Raw genomic sequence first — 20533 nt, forward strand, 5'->3', positions numbered from 1 at the left:
ACTCCAGCTGGAGCACATGGTGTGTTCTTGTTCTCTACATGTTCCATCACAGCAGCTCAATCTAGCAGCTCTGAGTACGGACACATGTTGAGACGTGTTGCTGAGCTCACCTCCAGCTAGAGAGAGAGATGGAGAGACCAGGACCAGGAGGAAGAGGAAGAGAGAGATGAAGAGACCAGGACCAGGAGGAAGAGGAAGAGAGAGATGAAGAGACATGGACACATGTTGAGACGTGTTGCTGAGCTCACCTTTAGCTCTCTAAGACAGTGGTTCCCAACATCGGGGGCGCGCCCCCCTTGGGGGGCCGCTAAAGATCGCAGTGGGGGCGCCAGGCCTCAGATGAATTGAGGCCAAATATCATATTTAGACTTTTTTTTTTTTTTATATATATAATTGTAAAGCAATACGTGATTGTCACTAAAAGCCTTGTCTTTTCATTACAATAAAATATAAAAAATAATTGATTAATTAATTTGAATACAAATTCAAGTTAGTATTAAAGGCATAAAAAGACAAATGTATAATTCTTTCTTTAATAGAAATATTTCTTCTGCCCGTAAAGTGTCCAAACCAGGCTTTACGCTGCGCCGTGTTACGGCTGCGCCGGGTTTTGGTCCGACCTCCTCTAGCGCCATAACCCACCGGACGCATCCCAGAAGCGTTTCAGAAGCGTAGCGTCTGAAAGAGTTTTTTAACCACTTTCACAAGATGTTAAACTACTGAATGGCTCTGTACTGTACCTACAAGTATTAATTAACTTTAAAACATTAATATGTAGTTGTTACCTTCCACTCCACAAACGGCAGTGACTAAAACCAGGCCTTGTCCTTTCTGATGTTGTCCTTGGAGTAAGCATTGGTTACATCATATAAAATAGTGTGTTTTTCCACTTCCATGATGAAAACCTCGTCGTCCATTGTGCGTATCGTGGTGGAGGTGTTGTGATGAAGGAGGGGGGTCTGCTCAATTAGTATATGTGGGGGACGGGCCTGGCCCGGATGCTCACCTTTCCACTTCCTGCGAGGGGGGGCTGCCTGCCCGACCTTACGTTACGGCTGCACCGCGGCAAAAATAGGATTCATCCTAATTTTAGAGAAGCGCTGCGCCGAGCCGCTTCTGGGACGCGTCTGAGCCGTAACGCGGCGCGTGTGGTGGAATAGCACCCATTGACTAGAGTGGCCGCGATCCTTACGACCGCCGCGGCGCAGCGCAGCCATAACGCGGCGCAGCACAGCCGTAACACGGCGCAGCACAGCCATAACGCGGCGCAGCACAGCGCAGACGGACCCGGTGGAAACTGGGGGTTAGGCCATGATTTAACAATAAATAGGTTAAACAGTATGAAATACCACGTACTGTCGGCCCTCCCATGCCACCCTGACCTCTTGCCCCCCCTTTCCCCCCCCATGTAACATGTTCTAGACCCCCCACTGTGTGAGGTGAGCCAGGTAACACACTGCTGCTGCTCTGGCAGTGATAACTGGGAGCCTCTCATTAGGAATAGAACAGCCAACACGTCTGCAAACACACACTCTGTCAGAAGTGTGCAGCTGTTAAAGCCACTGCCAGCCGGTCCAGCAGCGATCAGGAATCACAAAGGAAGTCCTTTAACGTCACACTCCGAGAAAAGGACGTGTCATTGCTCTGAAAACACATTTCCTCACTCCCTCCCTCTTCGTGTGGAGGAAAGGACGCAAGTTCAAAACTGGGGGTAACCCCCAGTTTCCACCGGGTCCGTCTGCGTCGCGTTGCAGCTGCGCCGCGGCGTTCGCAAAGATCGCGGCCACTCTAGTCAATGGGTGCTATTCCACCACACGCGGCGTGTTACGGCCCGTCCACACTACAGCTTCGACAGCTTCAAAGACGGTTTCCAACGTGTCTGCTCATTCACTTTGAATGGGGTGAAGTCACGTTGCCTCGCTTTTCGCTGAACTGAATTGTGGGTAGCATAGCGGTCCGTCTCCGGCGTCTCCGTTCAACTTCTGACACCGGAGACGCCGGAGTAGCCAGCACCAGCCAATCAAATCATATGCCAGTACAAGCTCTAGCCAATAAAACCACTGCTTGTGTGTCAGGGGCGGGAGATTCATGTGATTGGTTGTTGGTCGAGCTTCAGACGCGCCCAGCTCCAAGCTTTTTTTAAGCTGTAGTGTGGACGGGCCTTTACGGCTCAGAAGCGTCTCAGCGCTGGGCTCCTCTAAAATTAGGATGAATCCTATTTTTGACGCGACGCAGCCGTAAGGTAATGTCGAGCAGGCAGGAAGTGGAACATTCAGAGCTAATATAGCATATATATATATATATGGTGAGAAATATGAAAAATGTGATATATATATCAAACTAATTTTGCAGACCCTATCCCTCCGTAGTCTTTCAAGTCCTCCGGTTTACAGGCACTGTGTAAATGTTAAGCTCAAAGAGCGCTTCAGGCTGAACCCTCAATACAAACACGGAAGGCAGGAGACGTGAGTATGGAAGCAAAAATAATTTAATTTCCAACTCAAAATTCAAACAATACTGATGTGGAATTAATAATCCGGATCTGGGAATAACTACGGGGGGGGGAGAGTGGAGGTCCGTAGTTGAAGATCCGGAGGATGTCGGAGAGAGCAGGCTGAAGCCGGGGTTCGGAGATTCGCAGCGGAACACGGGTGAGATGAGCCGGGGAATCAGAGTTGAATAGAGTGAGCAGGCTGGAGCTGGTAGTGAAGATATCCGAGGTTCGCTGACGAGGTGGTGTTGGCTGGACGTGGCAGGCAGAGTAGTAGACGGATTCTGGGCAGAGAAATACAGGTTTAAGAATATAACTTTGACTTGGAAACTAGGTTAGCTTTCTAGCAATCAATACGTGTTACCAGTGTATCTTTGACGACGAACTGGTGAATACTGGATGAGGAAGCCGGGTATATAAGCAGGTGTGGGTGAGTAGATGAATCAGGTAGATGAGTAGCAGCTGCGGAGGTGAATTGACGGGAACTGAAAGTAGGTCAGCCACGCCCAGCCAGGAAGACAGACAGATACAAACAAACAAACAAACATGAAACAAAAAGAGAAGCAGAAGGAGGGAAAACTGCACATCCTTACAGTACCCCCCCCTCAACGGGAGCCTCCTGGCGACCACCAGGCTTTTCGGGATGAGCCCTGTGGAAATCCCTCACCATAACGGGGTCCATTATCCGAGATCGAGGAACCCAGCAACGCTCCTCCAGGTTGTAACCCTCCCAATCCACCAAGTACTGTAAGCCCCTGCCCCGGCGTCTAACATCCAAGAGTCGATGCACGGTATAGGCAGCATGATCATCAATGACTCGGGGGGGAGGAGGGGGAACGGCCGGAGGGCACAAGTCACTGGTGTGAACTGGCTTGATTTGTGAAACATGAAAAGTGGGATGGATCTTGATGATCCTAGGGAGCTTCAGGCGGACAGCAGAGGGGTTGATTATGCGCTCAATGGGGAAGGGGCCAATAAACCGGGGAGACAGCTTCTTGGACTCGGTAAGGAGGGGGATGTTCTTGGAGGACAACCAAACCGTTTGTCCAGGGGCGTAAAGGGGAGCAACAAGTCTGCGGCGGTTGGCTGATTGCTGGTTCTTGGCGGAAGTCCAGAGGAGGGCAGATCGAGTGTCTCTCCAGATCTTACGGCACCGACGAACATGTTGCAGGACAGATAGAACAGCCAACTCAATCTCCTCTTCGGGAAACAAGGGTGGATGGTACCCTAGAGAGGCTGTTGACCACCAGAAATGTCTTTGGAGAAGGGAGAGTGTGCGGTTAGCACCGGGATGGTTGGAGAAACGGGAGCTGTGAACCCACTGCAGAACTTGGGAACGGACTGAGTTTGGGACAAACAGACGGTTAGGCGGACCGCTACCAGGGTCTGGTTGTTCCAACAGTGCTTCCTGGATAGCGTTACTGATCTCCCAGGTGACGACTCCCACAACACATCTCTGGGGAAGAATAGAGTCCGATGTAGAGACTGGACCCTCAGACGTGAATGATCTGGACAGGGCATCGGGCTTAGTATTCCTGGAACCTGGGCGATAGGTGAGAGTGAAGTTGAAACGTCCAAAGAAGAGAGCCCACCTGGCTTGTCGAGAATTTAGCCGTTTGGCTGATTGAATGTACTCAAGGTTCTTATGGTCGGTCCACACCAGGAATGGCTGCTCGCTGCCCTCGAGCCAGTGCCGCCACTCATCCAATGCCATCTTAACTGCCAGCAGCTCCCTGTTTCCCACATCATAGTTTCTCTCAGCTGGGGAGAGACGGCGAGAGAAGAAAGCATAAGGATGAATCTTGTTGTTTGGCCCGGAAGTCTGAGACAGAACAGCGCCAACTCCGATGTCAGAGGCGTCAACTTCGACCACAAATTGTCTGCTTGAGTCAGGCTGGATGAGAATGGGGGCTGAAATGAACAGAGACTTAAGTCTAAGAAAAGCGTTGTTAGCTTCAGGGGTCCAGGAGAACTTGATCTTGATAGAGGTGAGACTGGAGAGTGGAGCAGCAACCTTGCTATAATCCTTGATGAACCGGCGATAGAAGTTTGCAAACCCCAGGAAACTTTGCAACTCCTTCCGAGAAGTGGGGACTGGCCACTCTGAGACTGCGAGAATCTTCCCTGGATCCGCCTCCAACCTGCCTTGCCGGATGATTTATCCAAGGAAACTGACCCGTTCCTGGTGAAACTCACACTTTTCTGCCTTGACGTAGAGCTTGTTTTCAAGCAGCCTCTGAAGAACCAGACTGACGTGTCTTTGGTGTTCCTCCAGGCTCTTGGAGAAGATCAGAATATCGTCGATGTACACAAAGACAAACTGGTTGAGATAATCACGCAATACATCATTTACCAGGGACTGAACAACTGCTGGGGCATTTGAGAGTCCAAAGGGCATGACGAGATACTCAAAGTGGCCAAGGGGGGTGTTAAAGGCAGTCATCCACTCATCACCTTGGCTGATACGAACCAAGTGATAGGCATTTCTGAGATCGAGTTTTGAGAAGATGGTGGCACCTTGGAGTGGCTCAAAAGCAGAGTTGATCAGGGGAAGTGGGTACTTATTCTTAACTGTGATGTTATTTAACCCACGGAAGTCAATACAGGATCGAAGAGATTTATCTTTCTTGTCCACGAAGAAAAAACCCGCACCCAGAGGGGAGGAAGAAGGACGAATTATTCCAGAAGCCAGGGAATCACTGATATATTTCTCCATGGTCTCTCTCTCAGGCCGGGACAGATTATAGAGCTTGCTGGTGGGTAACGGAGCCCCAGGAAGCAAAACAATGGGACAATCATATGGACGGTGAGGAGGGAGAGAGAGAGCCCTATCCTTGCAGAAGACCTCACCCATGTTGTGGTAAACGTTAGGAACGCCGGATAAATCTACCTCTGGAGAGACACATGGAGCAGGTAACGGGTTAACAGGAACTGGAGGCACAGCTGACTGTAGACAGTTAAGGTGACACTTCTGATTCCATTCAATGATCCTTCCTCCAGCCCAGTCAATATTAGGATTGTGGGGTAACCAAGTACCAAAGGAGTAGTTGGAGAGGAAATAACCTTAAGCTGGATTTTTTCTCTGTGATTTCCTGAAATAATCAGAGTAACAGGGTTGTGACTGCTGAGTTACTCTAGAGATGCGTTGACCGTTTAAGGCATAAGCAGTCATAGGATCCTGTAAGGATTCCAACTTAAGTCCCAGCTGGTTGGCAAGTTCTAGGTCTACAAAACTATCTTCAGCGCCTGAGTCAATGAGGGCAGAGAGGGGCAAGGTCTGAGAGCTTGTACAGAGTCTGGCAGGAATGATAAATCGGCGCAGGGTTGGGGCAACAATAGATGGGGAAAGTGAGCTCGTCAGGACTCCCAAACGTACTGACGAGCCTCTGCGTTAGGGCGAACAGGACAACCAGCAATGAGATGCCCAAACTTGCCACAATACAGGCACTCACCCAACCTCATACGTCGAAGGCGTTCCTCAGGAGATAGTCCGGTACATCCCAACTGCATCGGTTCCTCCTTAGCCAAAGGAGGCACGCGAGGTGAAGAGGTGAATCCAGAGGGTGTGGAAACAGAAGGAGCAAATCTGGGTGAGTAGCTCGGTTTACTTGGAAAAGCAAAAGGAGAACGTTGCCCTTTCTCCGCACGGCGCTCCCGCAACCGGCTGTCGAGGCGAGACACCAGGGTAATTAAGGCTTGGAGGTCTGCAGGCACGTCTCGTGCAGCCAGCTCATCCTTTAGTTGATCCTTCAACCCCTTAACAAAAACTGCCCTTAGAGCCGCCTCGTCCCAACTGGCCTCTGCCGCCAGTATGCGGAACTCGATAGAGTAATCCGCCACGGTTCGATTCCCTTGTTGTAGTGTTAACAGACGATTAGCAGCAGAGCCGGAGTAGTCAGGGTGATCAAAAACAATGGACAACTGTTCAGAAAAAAACTCTAAAGGAAAGGGTGTCATAATCCACAGATGAACTCAGTGCTTCAGCCCAGTCTAATGCTTTGCCACGAAGCAAATTCAAAACATAATTCATCTTGGTTACATCCGAAGGAAAGGTCAAGGGACGCTGACGAAATACCTTATTGCATTGAAAAAGGAATCCCCTGCATTTCTCCACCTCTCCATGAAAAGGCTCTGGGTCGGTGATGTGGAAATCCCGGCATGGAGTCGATACAGGAGGAGGATTTGAGGTGGCAGGGATTGCAGCGGAAGATGTCAGGGTTGAGATCTGGGCAGAAAGGTTTGTGATGCTTTGAGTCATGGAAAGATTGCTTTCCACCAAAACTTGGATTAACCGTTCATGTTGGCCAAGAAGATTTCCCTGATGAGTCAGGGCGTGCTGAACAGCGGAGGGATCCGATCCAGTGTTTGAGGGGTTCATAGTGACCAGTTCGTACTGTTAAGCTCAAAGAGCGCTTCAGGCTGAACCCTCAATACAAACACGGAAGGGAGGAGACGTGAGTATGGAAGCAAAAATAATTTAATTTCCAACTCAAAAGTCAGACAATACTGATGTGGAATTACTAATCCGGATCTGGGAATAACTACGGGGGGGGGGGGGGGGGGGAGAGTGGAGGTCCGTAGTTGAAGATCCGGAGGATGTCGGAGAGAGCAGGCTGAAGCCGGGGTTCGGAGATTCGCAGCGGAACACGGGTGAGATGAGCCGGGGAATCAGAGTTGAATAGGGTGAGCAGGCTGGAGCTGGTAGTGAAGATAATCCGAGGTTCGCTGACGAGGTGGTGTTGGCTGGACGTGGCAGGCAGTGTAGCAGACGGATTCTGGGCAGAGAAATACAGGTTTAAGAATATAACTTTGACTTGGAAACTAGGTTAGCTTTCTAGCAATCAATACGTGTTACCAGTGTATCTTTGACGACAAACTGGTGAATACTGGATGAGGAAGCCAGGTATTTAAGCAGCTGTGGGTGAGTAGATGAATCATGGACTTAATCCATGACAAACTGGAGTTGAGACCAGGAGGCAGAGTCGCAGTCTTACACGCTTCTCTGCGCTCTCTCCTAGGTAGTCACCCATAGGAATCCCGAACCCAATAAAATACCCAATATTAGCGGTATGTGTGTCTGCCCAAGGACAATTTAAGGTAAAACCTAATAGAGGTGTCATACATAATAACCTAATAAAAGTAAATGTAACAACTACTACAGTGCAACAAAACAGAAAGATTAAATGTGGTCTCTTAAACATAAGATCTCTAGCATCTAAAGCAATATTGGTAAATGATTTAATATCAGATTATAATATTGATATATGCTGTCTCACTGAAACTTGGTTGAGACATGAAGAATATGTCAGCATAAATGAGGCCACTCCACCCAGCCATGTCAACACTCATATTGCTCGAGGCACGGGCCGAGGAGGTGGAGTTGCAGCAATCTTTGACTCAAGTTTACTTATCAATACTAAACCAAAATTAAATTATACCTCTTTTGAAAGCCTCGTTTTTAGTCTTACGCATCCGACCTGGAAAACTTTGCAGCCAATCTTATTTGTTACAGTGCATCGTGCACCAGGTCCTTATTCAGAATTCTTATCAGAATTCTCTGAGTTTTTATCAACTTTGGTTCTTAAAACAGACAAAGTAATTATCGTAGGTGACTTTAATATTCATGTTGACGATGATAAAAATAGCCTTACTGTTGCATTTAACTCTATATTAGATTATGTTGGTTTCTGTCAGAGTGTAAATAAACCAACCCACTGCTATAATCACACTCTCGACCTTGTTCTGACTTATGGTATTGAAATTGAGCAACTATTAGTCGAACCGCATAATCCTGCTTTATCCGACCATTTCTTAGTAACTTTTGAAGTACTGTTACTAGACTAAAAAGCATTAGTCAAAAGCTCTTGCAGCAGAAACCTATCTGTTAGTGCTATAGCCACATTTAAGGAAGAGATTCCACCAATACTTAACTCGATAGCATGTCTGCATGTAGGGGAGGAAACTTATAAAAAATGTACACCACCCCAAATTGATCATGTTGTTGATAGTGCTATAGATGCGTTGCGAATAAAATTAGACTCTATTGCTCCTTTGAAAAAGAAGAAAATAAAACAACATAGATTAGCTCCATGGCATAATGCCGAAACCCGCAAAATAAAGCAAAGGTCTAGACAACTTGAAAGGATATGGCGTTCCACTAAACTTGAAGAATCTCGTTTAATTTGGCATATTACTCTCAATGAATATAAGAAAGCACTGCGTAAAGCGAGAGCAGCCTACTACTCTTCATTAATAGATGAGAATAAGAATAATGCAACATTTCTTTTCAGCACTGTAGCCAGGCTGACAGAGAGCCACAGCTCCATTGAGCCTTCTATTCCCATAGCACTCAGTAGTAATGATTTTATGTGCTTTTTTAACGATAAAATTGTTACTCTTAGAAACAAAATTAATGACCTCTTGCCTTTGACCAGTATAGTGTTATCAACAGCTCCCGGAATCGTAAGTTCTAATATTACACTAGATAGTAAACTAGAATGCTTTTCAGCCATTAACCTTGAACAATTACATTCAATGATTCTCTCTTCTAAACCATCAACGTGCATGTTAGACCCAATTCCAACTAAGCTGTTGAAGGAAGTTTTTCCATTAATTAGCACTTCTTTATTAAATATTATGAATATGTCTTTATTATCAGGCTATGTTCCACAATCATTCAAAGTAGCAGTGATAAAACCGCTTCTTAAAAAGCACAACCTCGATCCAGAGGTTTTAGCCAACTATAGACCTATTTCTAATCTTCCGTTCCTCTCAAAAATTCTTGAGAAAGCGGTCGCAAAACAGTTGTGTGATTACTTAAAAAACAATGATTTATTTGAAGATTTTCAGTCTGGCTTTAGAACACATCATAGCACAGAGACAGCTCTGGTTAAAGTCATAAATTATATTCTAATAGCCTCAGACAAGGGACTTGTCTCTATTCTTGTGTTGCTCGATCTCAGTGCTGCATTTGATACTATCGACCATGATATCCTATTGCAAAGACTAGAGCACTTAGTTGGCATACAGGGAACTGCTTTAGGCTGGTTTAGGTCCTATCTATCTGAACGCTCTCAGTTTGTACGTGTTAACGATGAATCTTCCACGCAAACCAAAGTTAGCCATGGAGTGCCACAGGGCTCAGTGCTCGGACCTATTTTGTTCACATTATATATGCTTCCGTTAGGCAATATTATAAGGAATCATTCTGTAAACTTTCATTGTTATGCGGATGATACTCAACTATATTTATCAATCAAGCCTGATGAAATTAATCATCTAAATAAAATTCAAAGACTGCCTTAAGGACTTAAAAACGTGGATGACCTTAAACTTTTTGATGTTAAACACGACCAAAACTGAAGTTATTGTACTTGGCCCGAAGCATCTACGAAACAAATGATCTAAAGACATACTAACTATGGATGGCATTTATTTGGCCTCCAGTGAGACTGTAAGGAATCTTGGTATTATATTTGATCAGGATTTATCCTTTAACGCCCACTTAAAATCAATTTCAAGGACTGCCTACTTCCATCTACGTAACATTGCAAAAATCAGGCATATCTTGTCTCAAAACGATGCAGAGAAACTAGTCCATGCATTTGTTACTTCTAGGCTGGATTATTGTAACTCTTTATTATCAGGGAGTACCAAGAAGTCAATCAAGTCGCTTCAGCTGATTCAAAATGCTGCGGCTCGTGTACTAACCAGAGTTAGGAAAAGGGACCACATTACTCCTGTTCTGGCTGCCTTACACTGGCTCCCTATAGAACACAGGATAGAATTTAAATTCTTCTTCTCGCCTACAAAGCCCTTAATGGGCAGGCGCCATCTTACCTTAAAGAACTCATTATACCCTACTGTCCTACTAGGGCATTGCGTTCCAAGAATGCAGGGTTGTTGGTTGTTCCTAGAATCTCTAAAAGTACAATGGGAGCCAGAGCCTTTTCTTATCAAGCTCCACATTTGTTGAATCACCTTCCTTTTTGATAAAGCTTATAGTTAGGGCTGATTAGATTCAGCCCCTAGTTTTGCTGATATAGGCTTAGTTTGTCGGGGGACATCTTACTTCTTCCTTCTCTCTGTCCATACCTGTGTACTCTCATGTTCCGATTAACCCAGCTTCCCCAAATGTCTTTCTTTTGGTGTCTATATACGCTGGGATCCGGAGTCATGGATGATCCTGTGGTCCTGTGTCCTGGATCGCGAGCGCTGGATCTTGAGTCGTGGCTGTGGTCCTGGATCATCGGTCCTGGATGGATATCCTCGTGGATTCATCTTCCTATTATACACACATGCATTTCCAAACATTTGGACTACCTATGTTGCAAATGTATTATCTTTTCAATTTACACACGGCATCTATTGCACGTCTGTCCGTCCTGGGAGAGGGATCCCTCCTCTGTTGCTCTCCCTGAGGTTTCTCCCATTTTTCCCTTTAAACTGGGTTTTCTTTGGAAGTTTTTCCTTGTACGATGTGAGGGTCTAAGGACAGAGGGTGTCGTATTGTTATACTGATATTCTGTACACACTGTGAAGACCACTGAGACAAATGTAACATTTGTGATATTGGGCTATATAAATAAACATTGATTGATTGATTGAATCAGGTAGATGAGTAGCAGCTGCGGAGGTGAATTGACAGGAACTGAAAGTAGGTCAGCCACGCCCAGCCAGGAAGACAGACAGATACAAACAAACAAACATGAAACAAAAAGAGAAGCAGAAGGAGGGAAAACTGCACATCCTTACAGTAAATTATATATATAGAATAATTATGATGATGAATGCATTTTTTTACCACTAAAATACAGCAACACATCTTTGATTCGTCTCGTTTATAACTGGGATATTACAGTTATTATTAACTTTGTCTGTACAAAGTAGCCTGTCCAGGAAATATGCCCAAATCAACAAAAACTGCGAGCTGGCTGGCAAGACGCTCCGCTTCTGAAATGCTTCTGAAACGCGCCCGGTTATGGGGGTTATTCCCTATCTTTATTCAAGAGCGTGGTATTTAAATTTCAGAGCATACTTTATGTATTTATTTCCCTCAAACCCTGTCCTCGCAGTCAAATAGTGCTGCTTGCACTTAGATTTGCTCTGCTTCTGCTCAAACTGTACGCTTGCACTCAGATATATTGCTGCTTACAGATTTTGTCTGCTCTCAGATCTATTCTGTGCGCGCTCGAAATTTTTGTGCAACAATCCTGTCAAAATCCCTCAACCAATAGGAGGCGGGTGCGTTCGCTTCACTTATTACAGCGTCCCGTAAGGGCGGTTACTCTTTGGTTTATAAAGGTTACTGCTGGAGCAGAACAACAGTCTGGAGGAAGAAGTGGGCCGGTCGGAAAAGCCACTAGCAATCCCCCCTCCCCCCGTTGACAATTTACTAGCGATAACGAGGGCCGGTCGAGATTTCCGGGCTGATTTTTAGTCCCAGTACGCCACTGAACGTAGCTATTATGTAAGGTGCTGGTATATATATACTAACCCCCCCAACAAAAGTTGTATATCAAACAAGTGCCGTACATGCTATGTTATAAAGCCGTGGAGGGCTGGAGTTTATAAACCAAAGAGTAACCGCCTGAGAGCAGAACAAATCTGTAAGCAGCAATATATCTGAGTGCAAGCGTACAGTTTGAGCAGAACCACGCTCTTGAATAAAGATAGGGAATAACCCCCATACCCGGTGGGTTATGACGCTGGAGGAGGCCGGACCAAAACCGCGGCGCACAAAAGCCTTTTTTATAGAAATGTAACAACATCAAATCTGTTATTGATGCACAACATTTAACACTTTTAAAGTCATATCTTTGTGGATTTATATTGCATTGATTTAAAACAATAGCTATTTGTGTGCGTTGAAACCTAAGTGTGTGGATGGAGACGTGTGTCTGCTGCCTCAGGAGTCCCCTGGCACCACCAGTCTGAAAGGACTCCTGCTTCAGCTCCAGCTTTCTGAGCCTCTGGGTCTAGCAGCAGGTTCTCGGGGTTCCACCATAACAGCACCAAGACCTCCTGGACACGGCTCTGATCCGCTCAGCCGGGGCTCCTCGAGGCTCCTTCGCCCAGAAGCTCCTTCAGAGCAGAGTCCGGATCCTTTGGCTTTCATCTTTAAGAACTCATTTTCTGATGGATTTTAGTTCTAGGATCAGATTCTATTAGAAAGGTTAGAAATAATAAAAGCTTTGTTAAAACATGAAGTTGAGTCCCTGAGCAGAAGGAGCAGAGGGTCTGCAGAGGAGGAGGGTCTGTTGAAGACACAGGGGAAGGGTTCACTCATGGAGACCACCTGCTAGAGGCTATCAGGTGTAGATGTGAGGGTACCTGCAGTCTGTGCTCTTATCAACATGTGTTCTGTTGTTCATCATCAACTCATGTTGGAACTGAGTCCAGTTTGAATCTGAAATATAGTTTCTTCTCTTTGATGGTGTGTCTTTGACCTCTGTCTGATCTTCTGTCCTCTGCAGACTCTGTCCGGCTGCTGGGGGGGACCGGTCTGTGCTCAGGCAGACTGGAGGTGAACTCTGACCCGTCTGACCCGTCCTGGTCCTCAGTGTGTGAGGCTGACTTTGACCAGCAGGATGCTCAGGTGGTCTGCCGGCAGCTGGGCTGTGGGGCTCCTTCAGTCCTCCAGGGGGCGCTCTATGGAGAAAGGGAGGCTCCAATGGGGACCAAAGAGTTCCAGTGTGGAGGCCATGAGTCTGCTCTCCTGGACTGTAGCTCAGCCTCAGAGAGAAGCACCTGCTCACCTGGCACAGCTGTTAGCCTCACCTGCTCAGGTAGAGAGGAGCTGTGATTGGTTCATGCTGTTCTCCTCACACTCACTGTATTCTCTCTCTGATCTCTCTCTTGTTTCTCTGCAGAGCCTGGTGGTGTTCAGCTGGTGGGAGGAGAGAGTCGCTGTGCAGGAGAGCTGGAGGTGGAACATCAGGGAGAATGGAGACCAGTATACTTTAACTCTCTCTGGACCCTGAAGGCAGCAGGAGTCGCCTGCAGAGAGCTCGACTGTGGCTCTGCTGTCTCTGTGGGAGAGAGATCTGAGTCCCCAGGGAGATCTGTGTGGAGGATCAGATCTGACTGTGTTGAGTCTGGATCTCCTCTGAGGGAGTGTGCAGCAGCAGCACATTACTCTTTCTTCTTCCTGAATCTCACCTGCTCAGGTAAGCCCATCAGTGACATTGTGTATGACATCATCTCTTTGTTAGTCAGTCTCTCTCTCTGACAAAGAGACTCTCTCTCTCTCTCTCTCTCTCTCTCTTACACAGAGACTATCTCTCTCTCTCTCTCTCTCTCTCTCTCTCTCCAGATAAGCTGTTTCAGCCCAACATCTCTGTGTCCTCCTCCATGTACGGGGTCTCCGGGCCCCAGCAGCAGGGGTTCCAGGTGTTCAGAGGCTCCACCTTCACCATCAGTTGCTCCATCCAGCCTCAGTACCCAGGAGGCTCCTTCCTGCTCAGCTCCTCCACTGACAACTACACCCAGCCAGCTGTCAATCACTCTGCCCACTTCCTGTTCCCGGCTGCAGAGCCCGCCCACCAGGGAAGCTACAGCTGTGTTTATCACGTCTCTGCTTTTCCTCAGGACTCCTCCTCTGAGAGCCGTCTGCTCTCCGTCACCGTCACAGGTGAGCTGTTAGAGTTTACTGTAGGACAGAGCGTGATGCTCCCCAGGAGAACGCTGGTGAGTGTTTTACTGTGAGCCCTGAAGCAGTCACACCCTTACATCACATGTAGCTTTCCAGAGCAACGTACAATAAGTGCAATGAACCGTGAAGACATGAATCCAGAACACACATTCTCCAGTCAGCTGTAGTTTACATTGGAGTATTGCCATGAGTACTGACTGTTCAACAGATACAGCTAGCAGCTTCTCCCTACAGTCCTACTGTCTGGTATGAACAGGAGAAAGGGTTGGGGTTGAATGAAGATCTCAAGAAGATGTCGTTTATTGTAACTGTAGAGAGGAGTCTCCATGCTGAAGTGGGTTCAGGTCTCTGTGTGTTTGCTGACTCTTGATGTCATGCTGTCCAGGTGTTCCATCAGATCCAGAACCTTTTATCATCCGAGCCGTCGTCCTGCCACTGACTCAGCTGCTGGTGCTGCTGGTGACCGTCGGACTTTACTTCTACTGCAAGGTACGGAAAGATGTTGTTGTTCCACTTACTGAATGATGAGGTACTGAAACATGTTGTTGTTCCACTGACTGAATGATGAGGTACTGAAACATGTTGTTGTTCCACTGACTGAATGATGAGGCACTGAAACATGTTGTTGTTCCACTGACTGAATGATGAGGGACTGAAACATGTTGTTGTTCCACTGACTGAATGATGAGGTACTGACACATGTTGTTGTTCCACTGACTGAATGAAACAGTAGAGGCTTCTCAATTCTTAGATGTCCCCTCCTCGACTCCCCTCCTCGACTCCCCTCCTCGACTCCCCTCCTCGAGACTTAGTCCCGCCCACAGGAGATGTGAGCGGAGGACCGAGGAGGGGAACCGAGGAGAGAGGAGGGGAAGCAGCAGACGTTTAAAGAAATGAGAACTCCTCTCCTCTGAGCGGTCATATTAAAGCGACGTCCGTTCATTATTACGTGGCAACAGCTGCATCAGCTGTCGAGTGTTTTGTCATATTTTATAATCTCTGTTAGATCAGCTGAACATTGTTCCCCCACATATTTACTTTGAATTCATTGAGAGTGCGGTATAATGAGACAATAACAGGCTACAGATGCGGACACACACAAATATATTTATATAAATATATGCAATTTAAAGTATGAGAGCACTCTCATAATAACGTAACACAATCAGAGACTGGATATATACCCCTCCCCCTCTCTCTCCGGTCGCTGAAATGGGGAATTGAAATTACGGGCCAAAAGTTGTATTTGCAAGTATTAAAAGTAAGCAGAGGACACCAAACCAACTGAGACCCGTCTGTCCACTGCATCTGCGCACTGTACAACACACACCTACACACTGTACAACACGCACCGACACTGTACCACACACACACACACACACACACACACACACACACACACACACACACACACACACACACACACACACACACACACACACACACACACACCTACACACTGTATCACACACACCTACAGCTCCTAAAGCATAATCAGGCTACAGCCGTTGTGTATTTTATTATGTGAAGCACTAAATGGTCTTAGAAAAATATTGACTCTTTGTAGATATCTACTAAACTAAAGCAAATAAAGAGAGTAGGTCTGTTATACTGAGTGATATTGTACACACTGCTCTGCTTTCTGCACGGGCCTCACAGCTGTTCTCACTGTAAACATCGTGTTGCGATGAGAGCAGTTTCTAAAATAATATCCAGGGGATGCATGCAGAGCTGTCATTGGCTGAGATAAGTCCGGCCGTGCGTCACGCCTCCACCGTTCCCGGAAATGCATCCGCGGAGGAGCCGTGGAGGAACCATCAGTGTATCCTCGGTTATAGCTCCTCCAGAGAGCCTCCTCGACGCTCGATCCTCGGTCCTCGGTGTGCATTTAGAGAAATGAGACGTCCTTCAAAATGGCGCGCTGAAATTCATTTCCGGGTCACTACCGGAGGACCGAGGAGTCGAGGAGTTGAGGAGGGGAAATTTGAGTATTGAGAAGCCTCTAGTGTGTGTTATTGAACAGGAGTGATGCAGGAAGTCTCACTGTGTGCTGTCATGTCTCTCCAGGCCACCAGGGGGCGGAGGCCGAGCCGACAGGAGGACATTGAACTGGATTATGATGACCTGGGTGTTCCTGCTGAAGAGGAAGGAGCTCAGGGAGCAGAGTAGCAGCTCCAAGGAGCTCCTCTCACACACAGGGGTTTATCAGCTCTTATAGCTTTTAACCAACGTTAGAAAATATAGCTTTCACTCTGAAAGTCACCAGCAATGTGTTAGTGCCTCATGTTTGCTGACTTCCTGTCAGCTCCAAGCCCATTGGTTCCCACTGAAGATGAAGATCTTTAAAAAACATCACAAGTTAGTTTTATTTAGAAAAGTCAATGCAGTCGGTGCAGTTTGAAAGCAGACACACCAACCCAGGCCGCTCAGGAATTAAGTCGGCCAATTAATGCCATATATTAATGTTCACATATCCTCTAGAAACAGTGTTACAAAACCCAGTGTTTGAATCTAATGTAGTGATTCCTGAGATAACAGGAGGAACGCGTTACAGCGCCACCTAGTGTTGCATTTGTAGACCTCGAGGACAACAAGGTTTTTTTTAATCAACAAATGAGACAAAGTACAGATTTTAAAATGTTACGTTTTTCTCAACAATTCATCTGATCAGCGAGATAGGATATTTTATCCCCTTGTGGGTCACATGGGTCATTTCAGCAGCAGCACCAGATTTAGCTGAACAATATACAGATAGGAATTGAACAAAAGTAAATAGTCCACACACTTCTTATTTCACAACAATGCTGATGTTTTTTTATTGACAGAAGAATGTTGCTGAAGACATTGTTTGTATAAAAATAGCTTTTTTAGAGAAATCCGATTATATTTGTATTTTGCCAAAATGTATAAGATTTTAACTGTTCTTTAATGTTCTTATTTCACATGTACTGAGCTCAGTTTGTAATGATTTTAAATCATTCAGTATTTTTCTTACGTTATATCATGTTTTATGGTATTTTCTGTATTTTGTAGTAATTGAGCTGTTTTTAAGAACTCCACCTATTGGAGAGCATTCCCAAATTCATAAGATATTAAATACTAACATGTTGTAATTAAAAATGTACATCATTTTGTGGAAGTTTCCTTTTTGAAAGGTAATGTGCTTTGTTGTGTGATCAAGATGTGCTTGTTTTTGTATTATTGAGGATTGAACTTATTTCAAAAGATGATCAATAATATGTAATCATTACTTTTTGGACTTTTATGAAACATTTGAATTTCTTTAGAATTTCACTTTATACAAAGAATGCTGATTATTTTTGTGATTTAGGATTTTCCAAAATGCATTAGACTAATTATTTCGTACTTAAAATGTTAACATTGTCCGTAAACAAATGTTTTTGCTTATTCTTATGAATTTTGATTGATTTTGTTGTTTTTTGCATTTCTGAAGAATTTAGCTTTCGCCTATTAAGGTTTTTTGATGTGGCTTTTTTTAACAAATGTTGTATTTGAAGATTGTTCATGATTTTGCTTAAATCTTGCATCACAAATTCTACTTGATTTTATCATGAAGAGTTTTGACCCATTTGGTTTCCACGAGTTACGATGAAGCAAATCGTCTTGAATTCTGAACACAGCAGAATCCTCTAGAAATCATGAGATGTTCAACATCACTGTAATAAATGCTGTCATTTGCTATGTACCAAAAAAATAATAAAACTTCTTTAAAATCCATGAAACTCTGAGAGTGAGCTGATTTCAAAAGTGTTTCTCCTGGTTGGAACATGATGTGTTTGCTTTGTTTCTGTGTGAGAACTAAATCCTTGAGGTTAGTATTGAAATAATCTCAAACAGGGCCGGCCCTTGTCATAGGCAGTGTAGGCGAATGCTAAGGGCGCTTCCATCCATGGGGGGCACCGGAAATTGTGGGGAAGAAAAAACATATGAATTGTATTAACGATATTTAATAACAAAACAATTTCCCAATTTGGGATCAATAAAGTATATTATTATCCTATCTTAACAGCACTAGGCATACATAGCGTACAGCACCCATAAACTATGGCAGGGATCTGCAACCTGTTTGACCCAAAGAGAAATGTTGCCCCCTTTTCCACCCATTCTTTTGTCTGGAGCCGCACAACATATCTGATAGCTTACTTTAAAATAACTTAAACACAGCACTTGGGGAGTCCTCTGCACATTTGAAGGAAATAAATACAATTACAATGGGCCCACTTTGAAATAACTAAAAACCTACACACTGTGAAACAGCTCATGTCAGTTCAACTTGCAAATGAAAGTCCACCTGCTGCAAATCAAGTCAACTTGAAGACAATCTTTGTTTCAACTCATTAATGCAAGTAAACCTCGTTGATATGACTTAAAGGTTGTAGTTGGGTTAACATTGTTTTTTAAGTTGTTTAAGTTGTTTAAATTGATTTAACTTTAAACTCAGAGTTGAAACAAATACCAATCTGACATTATTATCTCCACAGTGACGCAGATGCAAAAAAAGTAATGCTCAGATTAGTTATTATTACATGGAGTATTGATCAGATTAGTTATTATTAAATAGAGTATTGATCAGATTAGTTATTATTATTACATAGAGTATTGATCAGATTAGTTAGTATTACATAGAGTATTGATCAGATTAGTTGTTATTATTACACAGAGTATTGATCAGATTAGTTATTATTACATAGAGTATTGATCAGATTAGTTATTATTACATAGAGTATTGCTCAGATTAGTTATTATTACATAGAGTATTGATCAGATTAGTTATTATTACAGAGAGTATTGATCAGATTAGTTATTATTACATAGAGTATTGATCAGAATAGTTATTATAACACAGAGTATTGATCAGATTAGTTATTATTACATAGAGTATTGATCAGATTAGTTATTATTAAATAGAGTATTGATCAGATTAGTTATTATTAAATAGAGTTTGATCAGATTAGTTATTATTACATAAAGTATTGATCAGATTAGTTATAATTACATAGAGTATTGATCATATTAGTTATTATTACACAGAGTATTCTCAGATTAGTTATTATTACATAGAGTATTGATCAGATTAGTTATTATTACATAGATTATTGATCAGATTAGTTATTATTACATGGAGTGTTGCTCATATTAATTATTATTACATAGAGTATTGCTCCGATTAGTTATTATTACACAGAGTATTGATCAAATTAGTTATTATTACATAGAGTATTGCTCAGATTAGTTATTATCACATAGAGTATTGATCAGATTAGTTAGTATTATTACATAGAGTATTGATCATATTAGTTAATATTAAATGGAGTATTGATCAGATTAGTTATTATTACAGAGAGTATTGATCAGATTAGTTAGTATTACATAGAGTATTGATCACAATAGTTATTATAACACAGAGTATTGATCAGATTAGTTATTATTACATAGAGTATTGATCAGATTAGTTATTATTACATAGAGTATTGATCAGATTAGTTATTATTACATAGAGTATTGATCAGATTAGTTATTATTACATAGAGTATTGATCAGATTAGTTATTATTACATAGAGTATTGATCAGATTAGTTATTATTACATAGAGTATTGATCAGATTAGTTATTATTACATAGAGTATTGATCAGATTAGTTATTATTACATAGAGTATTGATCAGATTAGTTATTATTACATAGAGTATTGATCAGATTAGTTATTATTACATAGAGTATTGATCAGATTAGTTATTATTACATAGAGTATTGATCAGATTAGTTATTATTACATAGAGTATTGATCAGATTAGTTATTATTACATAGAGTATTGCTCAGATTAGTTATTATTACATAGAGTATTGATCAGATTAGTTATTATTACATAGAGTATTGATCAGATTAGTTATTATTACATAGAGTATTGCTCAGATTAGTTATTATTACATAGAGTATTGATCAGATTAGTTATTATTACATAGAGTATTGATCAGATTAGTTATTATTACATAGAGTATTGATCAGATTAGTTATTATTACATAGAGTATTGATCAGATTAGTTATTATTACATAGAGTATTGATCAGATTAGTTATTATTACATAGAGTATTGCTCAGATTAGTTATTATTACATAGAGTATTGATCAGATTAGTTATTATTACATAGAGTATTGATCAGATTAGTTATTATTACATAGAGTATTGATCAGATTAGTTATTATTACATAGAGTATTGATCAGATTAGTTATTATTACATAGAGTATTGATCAGATTAGTTATTATTACATAGAGTATTGATCAGATTAGTTATTATTACATAGAGTATTGATCAGATTAGTTATTATTACATAGAGTATTGATCAGATTAGTTATTATTACATATAT

The 20533-nt window shown here is 43.3% G+C and overlaps 1 protein-coding gene across 1 annotated transcript; it reads left to right on the forward strand.

Moving 5' to 3' along the window:
- Positions 1-12950: 12950 nt before the first annotated feature.
- Positions 12951-13968, forward strand: LOC117443324 (CD5 antigen-like; the record flags this gene model as incomplete). Its single annotated transcript, XM_071202577.1, has 4 exons — positions 12951-13278; positions 13363-13659; positions 13806-13882; positions 13957-13968. Coding segments are annotated over 4 exons (714 nt in total), but the record flags the coding sequence as incomplete, so codon positions are not given.
- Between the last annotated feature and the right edge of the window lie 6565 nt (positions 13969-20533).

Source organism: Pseudochaenichthys georgianus, unplaced genomic scaffold (genome assembly GCF_902827115.2).
Source record: "Pseudochaenichthys georgianus unplaced genomic scaffold, fPseGeo1.2 scaffold_583_arrow_ctg1, whole genome shotgun sequence".
NCBI lineage: Eukaryota > Metazoa > Chordata > Actinopteri > Perciformes > Channichthyidae > Pseudochaenichthys > Pseudochaenichthys georgianus.